Source organism: Ahaetulla prasina, chromosome 2 (assembly GCF_028640845.1).
Source record: "Ahaetulla prasina isolate Xishuangbanna chromosome 2, ASM2864084v1, whole genome shotgun sequence".
NCBI classification, from domain to species: domain Eukaryota; kingdom Metazoa; phylum Chordata; class Lepidosauria; order Squamata; family Colubridae; genus Ahaetulla; species Ahaetulla prasina.
In genome coordinates this window covers 125,315,671-125,334,537 of record NC_080540.1, presented here as the reverse complement: position 1 = coordinate 125,334,537, position 18,867 = coordinate 125,315,671, and the positions used below count along the sequence as shown (strand labels likewise).

The window sequence follows — 18,867 nt, the reverse complement described above, 5'->3', positions numbered from 1 at the left end:
TCCAAATTCTCAGCAGCACAGACTTTTGCTATGCTGGCAAAAATTTTGGGAACGGCAGCCTCACATCATTGGAAGAGCAAAGGGCATTGTACTGGGGAAGACTGATACAGAGCAAGAATTGGCAGGCTACTGATATATGTCAGGGTCATGCCCACATACAGTGAACTTCCCAACACTATTCTTCCCCCCCCTCCCCCCCGCCACTCCAGCTGAGTGAACTTCCAACATCAGAAACAAACTTGGCAAAAACAATACTTAGAAATGGCTGGGGATACTGCATTTGCAGGTAACAATAGATATACTTTGACCTCAAAGCCACACTTCTGTATTTTCCAGCCTCGAATCAAGACAAAAATGAACTGAGTGAACTGGGCAAAAATGAAATTTGAAAATAACTGGCAGGTACAGAATTTGCAAGAAAAGCCTTCAAATAAGGAAATGTGTAAGTCTTCCACATCTGGGACTATTCCAGTCTCAGATCAGAATTGCAAGACAAAAATGGAATATCTTTTAGTACACGGTTATACTGAAACCCTAAACTAAGAGTCATATGCTATCAAAAATTTCCATGCAGGCTTATGGAGGACTATCATTGCCATTTATTGATTTGATTTGATTTGATTTGATTTGATTTGATTTGTGAGTTACCCATCTCAACTAGAGGCATCTTCCCTCCCTTCTTGGTACATACAAATCAAGCAAGATTCTTTTATGTCCAGCAATGCTGATCTAATAGGGGTTGTTTTTGTTTTGTTTTGTTTCAGTTTAATAACGGAAGATGAGCCTTTATAAAGTAGTTTAATATATCTGTACATACATTTTTAAAAATCTAAATTTTGTTTACATCATTGCAGAATATGTCTATACATGTTTCTCTCTCTCTCTCTCTCTCTCTCTCACACACACACACACACACACACACACTTTTTCTTGCCAATTTAATCTTGAGTACACCTAGATCTCAGTCTGCTTTCCCGTTTCCATACTTGCTCAATCTCCTTCTCTGATTCAGCAATCAGCTACTAGTTTCTATTTTACTTTCATCTCCCTAAAGATTAAATAAAGACTATTTCAAACACAGAAACAATCCAGGAGGACATGCTGCTATTGAGTGATTGCTAATAAACTTTATCTACATAAAAAGCAATAGCAGTGGCATAGTATGGCTTAGTTGCTCTTATGAATTTCCTTTGTTTGGTGGGAAACAGAGAGGCTCCGTCTTCTATAACCATAAAATTGACATTCTTCCCCTCATATACAGACACATACTAATCTTCCTATATACAACGTGGGCAGAGGTTCGATGTGGAAATAATAGGGCTCCTGGGTGGCCTTAGACAAGTCACCCTCTGTCACAATGTAAACTACTTTTCAGACTTTGAGGATAAACCAAGACCTGGTTACCTTATAAACTGTTATAAGCCTTTGGGGATGGGCAGAAAATTAACACACTGGATCATTTTCAAAAGTTACCACACTAGACAAAAAAACTGTGCTGTCAATAATCTTGATTCAACTAGTCACGCTCAATATTTCTGATTTTCTTTTTCTTAAAAAAAAAAAGCAAATATAAGCAAGAAATAGAAGAACAAGACCTTATTGATTCTTCTGGGGTCCTTGTGGCTTTCAGTTCTCCAACTATGCTACTTTTCGGAAGCTTTCTAATTTGGATGCAGGTCTTAGGATATTTCCAAGTTTATCTGGATGGCCAGAAGATAATGGGTTGAGTTTCTGGTTGATTTCACTGTAGTTTTGTTTTGGGTTCCATCAGGATGAGTGAATGGAGATATAAAGTATGGTGTCATCAGTCTGCATCATGCCACAGAATTTCTCTTTCATCACATCCAGCCAGTTGCAACTTGATATGGACAGAGACACTGATAGCTTTGCTTCCTCTTTCTGCTTATATTACCATGTATACAAATTTGAATATATATGTGTTTGTGTGTGTGTAATAGAATGTAATATAATGAATGCTGTAATATTTTCAAGTTTATCCTTGAAGCAACCCAGAAACATTACTTAGCTCAATAAATGATGGTTCGAGTACTCTCTGGAAAACAGGCTATTATGATCTTATTAAGTCAGAATACCATTATTTGTACAGCTCAAAATTTATTTATTTACTTACTTAATAGCATTTATATATAATTCAAATCTTTAAAAAAACCCTCTGGACGGCAAATTATTAAAAATTCCAAGTAGTCATAGTCATAGTTTAATTAAATGGCCACTCACCAAAACAAATTTTCAGTGAATTACAAAATGTGAAAAGTTGCAGCCTTACCTCTAGAGGCAGCATGTGGATTTACTTATTTTATTTATTTATTCATATTTTTATACCTCCCTATCTCCCTAGGGACTCAGGGCGGTGTACAGCCATCTAAAAACAACATAAATATACAAAGTAAAACATTAGTCTAAAAAACTTATTAAATAGGCCGAATATTTAAAATAGACATATAAATAATAAAACCCCAAGGGATCATGTTTAGAACACCAATCCCTGTGTATATCACCATTTTCAGCTTTACAGTTAATAATCAGGACATTGAATTGGGTTCAGAAACCTACTGATAACTAGTGCAGGGACTGCAAGTTAGGTATAACTTTGCAATAGTAAGATACCCGACTGTTGCATTTGAAATCAACTGGGGCTTCTAGTTCATCTTAAGAAGAAGCTTTATATAGAATATGTTACAGCTTAAGTTACCGTCTTCAGGATTTCCTGAACCCAATAGAGTCATATCTGATACACGAGTCTAAATCAGTTAAAGGTCCCAACTATGGTTTCCTCTTGTTCAGCAGAAGCCATGAGTCCAGAAGGATCCACTGGAATAGAAAACAGGGCCAAAACTGTTTGTGTAGGCTCCTTCTACTTTACCCATCCTTGTATTCTTGCTTAACCTCTCCATTGGCCTATATGATTCCACTCAGCAGCAGCTATCAAAGCATCTCATTTAGTACAGACTGCAATGTTTAGCAAGCCATGCAATATTCTCAAGATGTCCCACTTCACCCTAGTGCCCATCCACTATTCTAATTTGGAACAATCAACCATAACTCTTCTCTCAACCTTCCCTGCACATTCCAAGTCTAAATCTTTCCAGAGGGCCCATAATCCCCCCATATGTTAACTCAGCCACCCAAGCATTTTAGAGGCGCCGAAAACGTCACTCTTCTTAGTTACAAGTACCAGTAGTTATATATGTATACTTAGTTACGTATCTTGCATATCCTTGAATTTGATACTAAAATCAGTACTTCACAGTTGGCTGTTGTTGCTGGATTCCTGAGCTACCTGGTATTTCTCTCCCTCTGCAACCTACAGCCGATGCAGATTACACTTAGGAAGCTAATATCAAGGCTGCTTCTAAATTTCTGTTGCTCTGGTTGCTGCTCCAACCTGTTCCAGCCTCTAGTTCTGGCTTTCTTCACTGTCTTGAATGCCTGTTCTAGCTTCTACTATTCTGAATAGTCTTTGCTGGATTGCATGTCACTGTGTAGGATCTGTTTTCCAAGCTGAATTTTCTGCATTGTTTCTCCTTGTCTACATAGTATCCTCCTTTCAAGCGTCAAAAACTCCTTGGTCATTTCTGCTTTAGAGACTTACAGTGTCTTCATAGCATCACTCACTCATCACTGAGGTGTTACAAAGCATGGTTCCATTACTGTTATTTGGAAGAATAAAGTTATTTGAGACAGATGACTCTAGACATCATTATTGTTAGTGTGGAAATGACCCCCATTTCTGCCACCATCTGGTCATGATTCCATTTTACTTTATCTTTCTAAAAGGCCTCAAAATCAGCTCTCACTTCATATCCTTCATATGTTCCCTTTTCCAACTTTCCATTACCCTTTCAACAACCTCTCAATCCTCAAACCATCCTCTAGTCCACCCAATCCTCTTTCTTATCCTTCAGAAGTCATTTTGTAAAAACATTCTCATCAAAAATCCTCCCACCAGCTTAAACATCCTATCTTACTAGCTCAGTGATATCTTTAAAAAAGTATTTTTCTTGATCTAGTTCAAAATGTTACTGTTATCCTATATAACTCTTTGACAAATTATAGCTTCTTCCCATATCTGTCTATTCCACACTGTTATCAACATAGCCCATCATACTAAAATCTGTGAGTGGTATGTGACTAGCTTAGTAATTTACGAGTGGCATTTTTTATTATCTCCCAGTTTTAGAGTATAGTTATGTATGTATGTGTGTCTGGTTTCCCATTGCCTCCTTCCTAGAGCTGAGAGGCAGTGATGGTTCAAACTTACCCAGCAGGTTTTGTGCCTAAAGTATGTCCCAATTTCTAGACATGTGCCACAACCTCTAAACCAAACTGGCTCTTTAATTCTTTGATGTCTTTTAATTTTCTTGTATTTTGTTGCTATGCTATATCTTTTAATATAGTCTTCATGGTTTAAATGTAATATTGAATTATTTTGCTTTTAAGGATTTCCTCTGTATTTTTATTTATAACCATGTAGGCTTCTAGCCGAAAATAATAAATGTTGCAAAGACATAACAAACAAAATGATTTTATATTAAAACAGAAAGGCCAGTCCTTAATAAAGGATATAACATAAAATATGTTATATTTTGAATTTAAAAATATATTTTGAATTAAGAATTTAATTCTTTCATAGAATACACTTCTCTACTGCCCCAATATGTCCATTATTTTTTGTATATAGTGCCGTAGTGCTTTGTCTATAATGGGTGATTCTTACTTTTTGCAATGTTTATATAACCTAATCTTAAACTGATTCTGCTCCAAGACCTCAAGCATGTAAGTGATTTGACTGATAACGGTACTTAAATATTCAAGGATTATTTCAAGCATCAAACGTGGCATTCCTGGCATTTAAGGCATCTTCTTAACCATGTTTGTTGATCTGAGATTTATTCCTTCTAACATGAATAATAACCCTGCAGCCTTCACAATGTAGCTGTTCATAGCAATTTACAGCACAAAATTCAGGTGACTAAAAATCCTACAAAACAAGGGGAACTTACAGAATATGGCAAAATGTTGTTGATAACAAAAGGAAAAGCAACCAACTCTATAAAAATGATGTTGGATGCTGTAAATACAGAATTTCACTATGAACAAGAAGCAAATCATAATGGAAAACTAAAGAGGTCAGAATTATGGACAGGAAGTAATAAAATGAGATTCAGTTGGAAAAATATAGCTAAGGGAAACATTAGCTAAACAGAATTATTCAGCAGAAGGAAGGTCTTGGGAGAAAAAAAAATTCTAGCAAGTATAATCCCTCCCTCCTTCCCTGCAGCTGGGAAGCATGTGTTACTCTACCAAAATACTGTACAATAAGTGAGAATATATAATCACACTACTATATAGTAAAGACAATTTATAGAAACAAGCTTCTAATCAAAATCTGAAGTTAACACAATTAACTTTGTGTAAGATTTTATTTATTTTTATTTATTAAATTTTTATACTGCCCTTTTCCCAAGGGACTCATTTTATTTTCTGAATTCAAAAAGGAAAATAAAGTGAAATAATACTCTATTTAGAAATAAACAATTTAATATTCTCATGAATGAAGATGAATGTACATGTCCCAGGATAATGTTGCAGGATCCAATCTGGGTCAGTCACTGGGACCAGAGGTTTAGTTTTCAGAGCTTTCAGATTCATGCTGGAGTCCATCTTCAGGGAACTTCTCTCTAGACCCGATGGCAAACCTATGGCACGCAGAACATATCTGTGAACACGCAAGTGTTGCCCTAGCTCAGCTCCAGCACGCATACACGTGCCGGCTAGCTGATTTTCAGTCCTTCCAGGCCCACTGGAGGTCAGGAAACAAGCCTTTTCTGGCCTCTGGAGGGCCTCCAGGGGGGTGGGGAAAGCCATTTTCGCCCTCCCCAGGCTCCTAGAAAGGCTCTGGAGCCTTGGAAAGGCGAAAAACAGGTCTACCCACAATGCTGTCATGTGCCAAAAGCGGGGGGGGGGGGAGAACGGGCCGGTCGCCCGTAAATGCATGAAAGGCACGGCGCATTGAATTATGGGTGTGGGCCAGGGATAAAATGCTCCCGGTTTGGACCGGATTGCGTGATCCAGTAGCGATGGGGGTGGGTAGTTCGGAGAACCAGTAGCAAAAATCCCTGCCCCCTCCACCACCCATGCCTTGCTGTTCCTCTTCTCTGTCCCTGAAGTGCTCGGTGGTGATATAGCTGCAAACGGCCTTAAATGACTGCCGCGGCGCTTCAAAGGGTCCCACTACAGCTGATCAGCACTGTAGGCAGCTAGTAGACCAGTGCCTCTATTTTTAAAGAAGGTAGACCGGTGCATTCCCCAAAAAAGGCAATTAGTAGACCGGTGCCTCTATTTTTAAAGAAGGTAGACCGGTGCATTCCCCAAAAAAGGCAATTAGTAGACCAGTGCCTCTATTTTTAAAGAAGGTAGACTGTTGTGCTCCCATGTTTTGTATACTTTGTTTATTATTTTTATTATTTATTATTATTGGCCATGTCCATTCAGTCACCTGACCACCAAGCCACACCCACTGGGTCACCTGGCCAAGCCACATCCACCAATTAAGCCATGCCCACAGAATCGATAGTGAAAATTTTTAGATTTCACCCCCGGTGTGGGCACACACATGAGCGATCCCCCCGCGCTCCCCTTGCTTTTGGCATATGAAAGCAAAAAGGTCATCACTGCTCTAGACCGACCCAGATTGGATCCTGCAATTTAATATTCTTCTCACGGGGCAGGAAACTAAAGTAGAAGATTCTCCAAAAGGTTTCTTTTGAATACAAATATGCACAGTTATCCTTTCAGATGAAATTTCTGAACTTTATGTATTTAAATAATCACACATGCACATGCACACACTCAGAGATTGTTTCCTTTCTTGTAAAAAGTGGTCTACAATTGAGTATTACCAGTTTTATTTTTAACTCAGATCTACTTTCTCATATGGAAGAGCTGACATGCATACAAACATGCATACAAACATATTACCGTCAAGTAGAAATCAGCACATATCATACATATGATTTAATCCTGCATATTATTTAAAAAGGGATGTGAATTTATTGCTCTAATTCAAATACAGATTGCAGAATTTATACTGTAGTGTTTACAAATTAAGTGAGTGGTAAACAAAGGATTAACCATGCCTCTTCAGTCTGCTGCTTATCCTGCCAAACTGCCCCCTCCTACTGAGGACTATTATACTATATATGTGGAAGCAACCTGGATTTGGCTCCAAATCTGCTGAGCTAGACAAATCAAAACACACTAGCTTTGGCAATGCCTAAATAATTCCTTTAAGTAATCTTCACTTTGTACAGGAAAAAAGAATAACAGTTAGCTAAAAGGTTTACAGAAGTGCAAACTGAGCACAATTAGAAAATGTTGTAATTCAAAAGCGTATGAACAGATTAAAAATTCATGGGATTGATCATTTAAACATTCTTCTATACTGTATGTTGAAACTTCGGGCAGCGATGAAAATTTGTGGTTCCATTATCTCAGAAGATGATACTGTCACCAGATTTGGGTAATGACATGTTCAAAAACACTTTTCTAAAAGATTTTAAGATTATAACAATGAAATTAGCCGTTAAATATAGATCTCAACTGCAAAGTTTATTTGTAAGAAATGAGGCAGACCTTCATAGTGAGTGTTATGTATTATGATTTCATTCTCCAGAGGTGAGAATTTCAGGAGTATGAACTACAATGAGCAACTAATAAAATAATATTTCAGATCAAGATACTTATCTGTTTTAGCTCAGCCAAATGTTTGCATGGATTGTCCTCTACCATATGTGAGGCAGCATACTGAATGAAATGCTTCCAATAAACTGCAGGAAGTCTTATAAAAAGTAAAAACAGCCATGCTGACCATGAGAAAAACAAACAAGTTTCAAACTAAATTTTTTATTAGCTCAATTCAAGGTTGTCAAAGAGTGTACAAAGTTTAAAAAACAGGAGGAGGAATAAACGTGGTTTCAGTTCAGTTACATGATACTAGATAATGAGAGTCTGTTTTAAATTCCTAATAGTCAAGCAGAACATTGACCCTCCTTTTAAAAATAGCCTTACATAAGAAACTTTCTTCCCTTCACAAATACACTTTGATTTCAGTTACTGTGTCTCATACACAGGTAACTCAATCAGCTGTGTTATATTTAAACCTAATAATAATTGCTTAAGTACTGTTCAACTGCCAGTAACTTTGGGCAGTTTACAATTGTTAAAAAAACATTTAAAAGCGGTAACAATACAAAAATATAAAAAGAGCACAAAGAAAACTAATCAGACGGGAAGAAGGAAAAGGAAGAAATGAGCATCAGTCATCCGCACCAAAGGCCCAGGTGAAGAGACTCATCTTCAGTGTCATTTGAGGGTGGCGGCTATTTGAATATTGGGAGGAGCCTCATTCCAGAGGTCAGGCACTGCTACTGAGAAGGCATGTTTCTGGGGTCCCGATTGGTGGCATTGTTTAATGAATGAAAATTGGAGTGTGTCAAGTCTGCAAGACTGAACTGGCCAAGCAGATATTATGGAAGAATGATCGTCCTTCAGACCTTGTGCCATGTAGGGCTTTGTAGGTAGCAAGCAGTATCTTGAATTGTGTAAGTTAACATCTACCTCGAATTTGGGTAACACAAAGCCAGAAAAACAAAACTGAGATTCACTAGTATGCATTCATCTTTTACAACTTACTTCTGACTTTCAGAAAGATAGGCACAAAACATTTAGAGTATTATTTTGGTAAGTCTGCAGTGGCTACTTTCGTAAGAAAAGTTTAGTGCAAATACTTGAAGCACTCTGGCATTATTATTCTCAGAGGTATCTAATGGGATAAAAAGTCTCAGAAAGGCACACCTTCATTACTAAAACATCTTATGGAGCATTATACCATGAACTGTGGAGAAAAGTCAATGTACATATCCGATGATATGTGCTACAATAAAAATTAGAAGTGACATTCAGCACAACATAGTAAGTGAAGAAGATATGCTCTATTTATTTATAGAAGGCATATTAGCTTCCTCAGAGACTGGAATGTTACAAGGTTAATTAGTTGGTTTTAATCAACTCAGGTTCAGCTTCTGAATGAATATAAGCTCATCACCTTGACCTGACTTTAGTATAGGACTACTATATAAATCTTCTGAAGACGCTCCAGTAATCCCTTTGATCATGTTCATCCACCTTATTAGATGGCTTTTCTTTCTACATCCCCCAATTTTACCAAGCATGACCTTTGTTTCCTAGTCCATCATCCACTTGCAAATGTCTCCAATACAAAGGTCTTTTTCTTTCATTTTTCTCTCCGTATCAGTTTTCACAGCCACACCAAAGTTTTGATCTTTGTTAATATAAAAGTATTCTTATTTTCTTCCCTAAAACTAACATCATCTTTATTTCTCTTAACATCCATTATCTGTTCTTGAGTTGTTCACCCACCCACCCCAAAAAATGGGGGAACTACCACTTTCACTTCTTACCATGTGAATTCTATACTGAGAATATCTTTACTTTCTTAACATTTAATTAACTTGGATTTTTCACATTCCATTTTTACTTTCACAGCATTTTTTTTAAATTTTCTTTTACAACATGCTGTTATGTGCATCTTAATTTAATTTATTCAGTTTAGCCACTACCCAACTCCAAATTGACTCTGGACAGTGTACATTAAAATCAAACTAAAATATCTCCAATTCCTAATGCTTATACCTCCAATTTTTATTCCAGCTGCCATCTCTTTCAGTCTGCCACTCTAATATTATACTTGTTTTTATAAATTAAACAGATATTTGGACAGTAGATATTGTTTACTTTCTTTTCTATTCTGAACCATTCTCCCTCTCCAAATTCATTTGTTAAAGCAATTACTTGTTAATTGTGACTCTTCTTCAGAAGAATAATTAGACATCCTTGTATACCAATGGTGGGTTCCACTTACCTTTGCTACCGATTCTCAACTGTGACTGCATGCGCGCTTTGTGCGTGCACAGTGCTTCTGTGCATGTGTAGAACCTTATGTGTATGTGCAGACTGTCCGTGATGACGTCCGGGGTGGGTGGGCGGAGCCTCCTGCCGCCACTACCAGTTCACGGGAACTGTGACGAACCGGTAGAAGCCCACCACTCTTGTATACCAATTAGTTTTTAATAAATTTCACATTTGGGCATAATATACAATTCTACATAATTGAAAGCCTTGATGTCATCAATGAAAAAAGGTAAATTTCCTTCTTCTGTTTCATTGTTCTCTTCATTATCTACCTTAGGTTGGCTAGCTCATTTCCCTCTGACTCGTATGACAGCTGCCTATGCATCTCACATCTCACATCTCTCTTTGTCTCTCTCTCTGTCTCTCTCTCTCCCTTTCCCTTTCCCTTTCTCCCTCTCCCTCTGAGTGTGTGTATCACTTTATTATCCTTTGTATCCTTAAGAAAAACTTAAGTAAAAAACAGTAAGTTAGGAATGGCTGCAATCATGGTATACATCCACACTAATATTTTTCAAATTCCAGGATTTCTATGGAACCTTGGATTCCATACATAGAGCTGTTAGCACTGTAATTGCCTTTTCAGCTTTAAACAATTCATTGGATATATCATTTGACTCTTGTGCTTCTTATTTGACAGTCAATCTGTTTTCTATCATTTTCCAATAGAACGGATGTCTGGCTACATTTACATTCTACAGATGTTTCTATTATTCTATAAACTTGTTTATAAAAGTACCAAACTATCTATTTCTTCATTTTCATTTTCCTCTATCAGATCCCTTATGGGGTTATTCTTGAGTATTTCTACTACAGCTTTAAATGTTTTTGATGTTTTTAAAGACATTTTTGTCCCTTTGTTACATTTTTCAGCATAACATTCTCAACTAAATTTTTGGGTTGACGTATTAAAAACATGCATTTAATTGCTGTACATCCTTCTCGATCAAGCTTTTCATCCTCCATTTTTCCCTGGGTATCATAACAGTTTGAAGTGAAAGTCAGTTTTTTTTTCACTTTGAGATTTGAGGAATGTTTTTTCTGCTTTGGTTTTCACATATCTCTTACCTCTTTGTGTAGCTTCTCAAGCTGTCTTTCATATGAGTTGTGTTCCAGACTTGTCCTTTGTACTGATCTTTTCTTGCCCTGTTCTTATATTTTGCCAGTATGTTCTTCAGATCATATCTTGCTAGCACATCTACTCTTTGATTTTATTTTAGCTTAATTTATGTTCTGTTCAACAGAAGTTCTATTTGTCTGGTAGTGTCTTGGTTGATGGATCCCACTTCTTCTTCTTTTTTTTTTTTTTTATTCAAAAAGTTTTACAAAAAAATTTTTTTCCCCTTTCCCCCCCTCCTCCCCCCTCCCTTCGCAACCCCTCCCCGACTTCCCGGAACGAGCACAAGGTATAGTTAAAAGTAAAACAAACATATGCTAAAAGTTTTCGTCCCAACTTAATTATACCCTACAATCATCAATTCCTAACTTCCCCAAAAGCAATCAAAATAATACATCATAATCATTCAAAACAGTCTGATAACTCTTAGTCTGATATCTACGTTGAATATAGTCAATCCATTTTTCCATTCCTTTAAGTATCTTTTCTTGCGTATTGTCTTTCAAAAAGGCTGATATCTTCGCCATCTCAGCCAAATTGGCAACTTTCAATATCCATTCTTGTATTGTTGGTACTTCTTTTTTCTTCCAATATTGTCCTATTAGTAATCTTGCTGCAGTTATTAGATTTAAAATCAATTTAGTCTCAATTACTGTACAATCCGTAATAATTCCCAACAAGAAAAATTGCGGCAGGAACTTTATATTCTTTTTCAGAACATTTTGTAAAATCCACCAAATTTTTATCCAAAAGGCCTTTATGTCCTTACAAGTCCACCAAATGTGAAAATATGTAGCGTCATCACAATTACATCTCCAACATTTTGCTTGCATTTCTGGATACATACACGATAATTTTTTAGGATCTAGATGCCATCTATAAAACATTTTATAAAAATTTTCCATCAGATTCTGTGCCTGCGTGAATTTAACATTTCTAACCCAAATTCTTTCCCACGTTTCCAATAATATTGGCTCCTGAAAATTTTGTGCCCACTTTATCATACAGTCCTTTACCAAGTCCCTTTCAGAATCTATTTCAAGTAACACATTATACAATCTCTTTATATGCTCCTGAGACTGATTTCTAATTTGCTTTACCAAATTTCCCTCGTTCTGCTCTATACCAATTTTTTGATCTCCCTTCCATCTAGCATGTAATTGCTCATATTGAAACCAAGTATAATTTTTCCCTTCCTCTCTTAATACTTGCAGAGATTTTAACTGCAAATTACCTCTTTCAGTATACAAAAGATCTTTATATGTAATCATTTCCTGCTTCTGTTCTATGTTTATATTTTCTACTGTATGTCTAGGACATGCCCATATAGGAACCTTATAATTTAGTTTATAAGAGTATTTTTCCAAACACATGAAGGGCATTTCTTAGCACATGATTTTTAAAGGCCTTATCCACTTTTTGTCATAAATTAAATATGCATGCCATCCATATAACAAATCATAACCTTCTATATTCAAAATTCTGTCCTCTGTTAAATTAAACCAATCACTTATTGCAGAGAGCAGCTGCTTCATAATATAATTTAAAATTAGGCATTTTAAACCTCCCTTTCCGAGAATCTTGAATTATTTTCATTTTAACCCTAGCTTTTTTACCTTCCCATATAAATTTGTTAATTCCCTTCTGCCATTCCTCAAGATTCTTATCTTTCTTAATTATTGGTATCATCTGAAAGAGGAATAAAAATCTAGGTAAAACATTCATTTTAATAGCAGCAATTCTCCCAGCAAAGATAATTGCAATTTTTCCAAACAATCAACTCCTTCTGAACTTTTTGCCATAAAACCTCATAGTTATTCTTATACAATTTCACATTTGATGACGTAATATAAACCCCTAAATACTTAACCTTCTTTACAATTTCAAATCCTGTTACTTCCTCTAGTTTTTCTTTCTGTTGTCTGGCCATATTTTTTATTTTCACTTTTGTCTTTTCTGATTTACCTTAAACCCTGAGACATTCCCATATTGATCAATTATTTCCAACAAAGATTTACTAGAATTTATAGGGTTTGTTAAAGTAATCACCAAATCATCTGCAAAAGCTCTTAACTTATATTCATACTGTCTAACTCTAATTCCTCTATCTCCTTTACTTCTCGTATTTTATCCAATAATGGTTCTAGAGTTAAAATAAACAATAATGGTGATAAAGGACATCCCTGTCTTGTTCCTTTCGCAATCTTAAAAGGTTCTGTTAAGCTACCATTGATTATAATCTGTGCTGTTTGCTCTCCATAAATTGCCCTAATTATTCTTAAAAAACCATCTCCAAATTGCATCTTTTCTATTAATTTAAATAAAAAATCCCAATGCAATCGATCAAAAGCTTTCTCTGCATCGAGAAAAATAAATGCTGCTGGAATAAAATTTTTCTTTTCTAAGTACTCCAGTAAATTAACAATCTGCCTAACATTATTCCTCATCTGTCTCCCTTTTATAAATCCAGATTGATCATTATGAATTCTTCGCTGCAGAATCAACATTAATCTATTAGCTATTATTTTAACAAAAATCTTATAATCATTATTTAAAAGTGAGATTGGCCTATAATTCCCAGGTTTAGAACAATCCTGTTCCTCTTTTGGTATCAATGAAATAAAAGAGGTTCTCCATGAGGGGGGAATTCCCCCTCCTAGTTGTATCTGATTAAATAATTCCTTAAGTGGACCTAACATCTCATCCTGTAAATTCCTATAATAACTAACTGTAAGCCCATCCGTACCAGGAGTTTTCCCCAATTTAATTGTTTAATTACCAAAATAATTTCTTCCGAGGTTATAGGCCGATTCAATTCATCCGTTTGTTCTAAAGTTAAATTTTTAACCTTATATTCCTTCAAATATTTATCAATATCCCTATTCAATATATTATCTTTAAGATATAAATTTGTATAATATTCTAAAAAAGCTTTTTTAATTTTATCCTGTTGATATCTCTCTTTACCTTTGTATTCTATTTTTTCTATAGTACGTTGTTTTGTCTTTTCCTTAAAGTGTATGCTAACCACCTACCAGGTCTATTTGCGTTACAAAAGTATTATGTTTGGCATATTGTATATTTGTTGCCACCTGATCAGCCATTATCATATTAAATTGATTCTGTAGTAACTTTATTGCATCTTTAAGTTTTTGATCATGTGGGTTATGTATTAATAATTGTTGTTTCTTATAAATTTCCTCTTCTAAATACCTCGCTGTCTTTGTTGCTTATTTCTCTGTCTATTATTAAGATATATTAATACACCTCTCATAAAAGCTTTACTGCAGTCCCAAACCATTTCTATCGATGTTTCATTATTCAAATTATAATCAAAAAATTCTTTCATCTGCTTTTTACATTGATTTACATTATCCTGATATCTAAACAAATTTTCATTTAATCTCCAAGTTCTTCTACCCTCTTTTCCATATTGCAATTCCATCCAAACAGGACTATGATCAGACAAACATCTTGGAAATATCTTAGTTTTCTTCACCCTAAAAAGCAAATCATTAGAAATTAAAATAAAATCAATACGTGAGAAGGATTGATGCCTATCAGAGAAAAAGTATAGTCTCTTTCCTCCAAATTCCGCAGTCTCCATACATCTCTTAACTCAAAATCTTCTATCATATCAAAAAAGGATTTAGGCAGCTTTGCATGTGCAGGTATCTTCTTGGAAGAAATTCTCTTGTCCTTTCGTGTATCTATTACTCCATTCCAATCTCCCAATATAATACACGATTTATAATCCCATAGATCAACTTATCATATAACATTCTATAAAATTTTTCTTGTTGCTGGTTGGGTGCATATATACCAAGCAAGAGAGTCCTTTTGTTTCTATTGTAAGTTCAATAGCAATATATCTTCCATAAATATCTGCCTCTATTAACTTGGCTGGTATATCTTTTCTCAAATAAACCACTATGCCATGTTTTTTCTCCAAAGCTGAAGCAACAAAATGTTTACCTAACTTTGAGTTTATTAGGTACTTTTGATCTGATAATTTAATATGCGTTTCTTGTAAGCAAATAACATTTTTAAATTGTTTCAAATAATGAAATATTTTTCTTCTCTTCTGAGCTGAGTTCAAACCATTGACATTCCAAGTCAAGATTTTATTTGCCATTACTGGGCTGCTGAAGCCTTTGGGCAATCAACTGAAGATCGTCCTCCCGTATCTTCGGCCGTGCTCCTCCCACCGCTTCTGTAGCAGAGTCCTGAACTTTACTTTGAGTTTGTTGCTCCTTTTCTTTACGCTTAAGGGCTCCCCTCGTCAGTCTTTGTTCTTGTGGTTGTTCCTCTGATGGTAACATCACTGGAATCACCTCAGCTTCCACACCCATTTGAGTCTCTTGAATTCTTTTTTCTATTATTTCTATTTCAAATTTCAGCACTGTAGAAAGAAAATCTTTGGCCTTAAGCACTGTGTCAATACGATATCTTCTTCCCTGATAATACACTGTCAAGCCAACTGGAACCTCCCATCTAAATTGAATCTGGTATTTCTTAAGTTCTTGTGTAAAAAATGTAAAGTCTTTTCTATCCCTTAACATCTTGGGAGGGATCTCTTTCAAAACCTTCAACTCCTGTTCCCCTATTTTCAAGTTTTTCTGAAAAGCAACTTGCAAAATTTGATTCCTCACTGTTCTTTTCAAAAAATAAACCACAATGTCTCTAGGAAGTTTCTTTTGCCTAGCAATCCAAGAATTAACTCTATAAATTTTGTCAATTTGATAAGCAACCTCTTGTGGATCAAGTTCAATAAATTCAGCCAGAGCTTCTGATAAAATTTTTTTTAAATCTTCCCCTTTGTCTTCATTCAAACCTCTAATTCTCAGAGCTCCTTCCATCATTCTATACTGCATCACCACCACTTGATCTTCATTTTATCCAATTTGATTTGCATTCCCCATTCTATTTTCTATTTGTTGATTTGACTGAACAATTTCTTGCACCTCCTCCTCCACCACCTCCAGTCTTTTGCCAAACCTTGAAAAGCCATCAAGATATCTTCTCTTATTTTTTATTATTCTCTTTTATTTCTTCTCTTATTTTCTCATTATTATCCATAATCTCCTTAAACCTTTCTTCAGACACTTTCCTTGCTCTTTAATCAGATCTTCTAAAGCTGGTTCAGAACCCTTCTGCCCCCAGTCTTAGGTGGTTTAGTAGCCATTTCAGTTTTAAAATTCACAAAATATAAGTCTAGAAACTTCTCTTTCCCTTTAAGTATAGGAGAGCTCAGTTCACTTCATTAAAATCCACACATAACATTTCTTATCTTCTTAGTTGCACAGACTGTTTAAAATTCCATTCGTCATTTTCACTCCCGTTCAGGCGCCATCTTAGAGTCAATTAGAACAAAGGAAAAAAAAAATTCTCTTTTTTAGAAAGTAGAAGTCAGGAAATCAAAAATACTTGCAATCCAATAATCGTCCGCTTGCACTCATTCCGTCTGCTTAAAGAGATCCATAAAGATAAGACAATTAGCAGAGATGGACACCTTCTTCTTTTCCTGCTTTTGCAGACACGCACTGAAGTCGGAGATGGCAGAAATATTTATGGGACCCATCGACCCTTCGAAGCTCTGCTTAATTAAAACAAAGCCTCTGGGGAGGTCTACCAACATTCCTGCGCTCTTATCTTTCCTCTTTCATCCAGAGAAAAAGATTAAAGCCGGCTTTTCCTGGCTTTTACGATGTTCAGTGCGGAGCCCCTTTAATTAGGGCTCAGCGAAGAGGTGGAGCCACCCGGAAGCTGGATCCCACTTCTTCATCCTCTGTAATAAAATCTGTTTGATTCTAATATTGTCCAGTCAGGGAGTTCCACAGGCAAAATTTACATTTATGGTGCCTTAAGCCAATGTTGGCAATAAACAAATAACCCCCTTCACAAAATTTTATTAACTTACCTGATACACTTTTGAATTTATCCAATCAAAATCTTCCTGTAATTGCAGACTCTTCCATTTCTGTCTATTATATTCCTGCTGCCTGTTAGAAACACCCTTCCTTCCTTCCTTCCTTCCTTCCTTCCTTCCTTCCTTCCTTCCTTCCTTCCTTCCTGTCAGGGTTCCAAGTAACACACCCAACTCAAACTCTGAGGCTTTCAAAGCTAACTTTTATTAGAGATGTCATATTGGCACATCTGGGAAAACCTGAATCTGAGAGCTTTGGGGTTTTCCACACCCAAAAGAAACTTCAAGACCTTGCCCCTCTCCCACATGTCCACCACACATCCAATCAATTGCTGTCCAGAACAGACAATACCTCCTCCTTCTTCTCCACACAGCTGCAGGGCCCCATGCCCTTTACTTTTTATAAAGAATTTTATTGTGACTACGTATCTTCTCTCTATGCAATCCCCCCTCCCAATTTCCCACAGTAGGATTTGTGGCAGGCCTGAAGCCTGAAGGCACAAAGATAGAAATAGGGCTTCCAGATCTGACCCTTCCTTCCTTCCTCCCTCCCTCCCTCCCTCCTCTCTTTGATTCCTTCTCCCTAATTTTGCCTGTACTATTACTTTGTATTCAGGGGTACTTGTATTCAGGGGTACTACCCTTCTATCAACTGGTTCGCCCAGAACCAAAAATGTGAGAGCACGCACGCAGAACCTGGGGGTGGAATCAAAACAGAGATCAGCCTAGAATCCATACATAGACACAAACAGACAAAGTCCAGCCTTCCCTAAGGTTTATTGACCCTTATTTAACTCCAAGCAGGTGATAAATGTTAGTTGAAAGATTCCTGTGCACAGGCTTTTTAGTAGTAAATCAGTTTAATTGGACTTGGTCTTTCATGCCTGACACAGTTGGCTATTTACCTGACTCACCCAGCAAAAGTAGCATTCTATTACTTTGGGTCTCCACCTGCAGCACACTGTTTGCCAAATTTTGAAAACTTGAAACAAACATGTGAGAAAGAGATTGAGGAACTAAAATGTGGAGGAAGCTCCTTTCTTTGTATGATCACCAAAAAAGACATGTTAAGGATCTCCTGTAAAATTCTGCACAATCAGCACAATTAGATGAAATCAGAGCGGTGTTAAATTTACTTGCCATTGTTTTAAAGCTCTATTTCTTCCTACTATTCTTTGAAACATCGGATAGACTAGTTAAGAGAGTTCTGCTTTAAGAGACTGGAGAGGGAAACAAGAGCTAGGAACACATCCAAATTTTGTATCAGTACAAAGGTTTAATATCACAAAATGCAGTTCATAAGCCACTTGGAGAAGAAAAATTTATTTATAACTATACTTACAACAAATGGTCCTTAGCCTGACCCCAAATGAAAACTGTACTATATTATTCAAGGAATTCATAAAACTATGACCTCAGATATCTTGTGAGCATGTTGATTCTCCTTGTCTTTGACAGATCGCTTAGGAAGCTGGCACAGACACATGTTTGCAGCATAAAACACTATGTACAGAATTTAACTATCAAACCATCAAAACAGAAAAGTATCCACCATCCTCTTACACACATTTTCCTTTCCTAATGTTTGTTATTCCTAATGCCTCTTATTCCACATTCTGGCTTGTGGTTATTCTACAGTGCAGTGTCAAACTCAAGGCCTGGGGGTCGGATCCGGCCCATGGGACACTTAGATCTGGCCCGCGGGGCTACCATGGAAACAGCAAAGGCCCAGCCCATGGTGCTTCTGCTAGAGAAAATGGGCTCCCGAGCTCCATTTTCAATTGCCACTGCCTCCTGCAACCCTCGGCTCGAG

General features: G+C 36.4%; 1 protein-coding gene across 3 annotated transcripts in view; it reads right to left on the bottom strand.

The window, feature by feature from the left end:
* Positions 1–18,867, bottom strand: part of GAS7 (growth arrest specific 7) — a 173,491-nt gene that overhangs the window by 120,339 nt on the left and 34,285 nt on the right. Inside the window, exon 1 of one of the 3 annotated variants that reach the window (XM_058173196.1) lies at positions 11,080–11,266. The exons of 1 other annotated variant lie outside the window; for it this stretch is intronic. Coding sequence is in view for 1 of the 2 variants with exons in the window: in XM_058173194.1 (XP_058029177.1) it covers positions 2,288–2,302 (15 nt within the window). In the remaining variant the exon portion in view is untranslated. Of the gene's footprint in view, positions 1–2,287; positions 2,318–11,079; positions 11,267–18,867 lie in introns of those variants that run through there. One more of the 3 variants, XM_058173194.1, reaches the window with a different exon arrangement.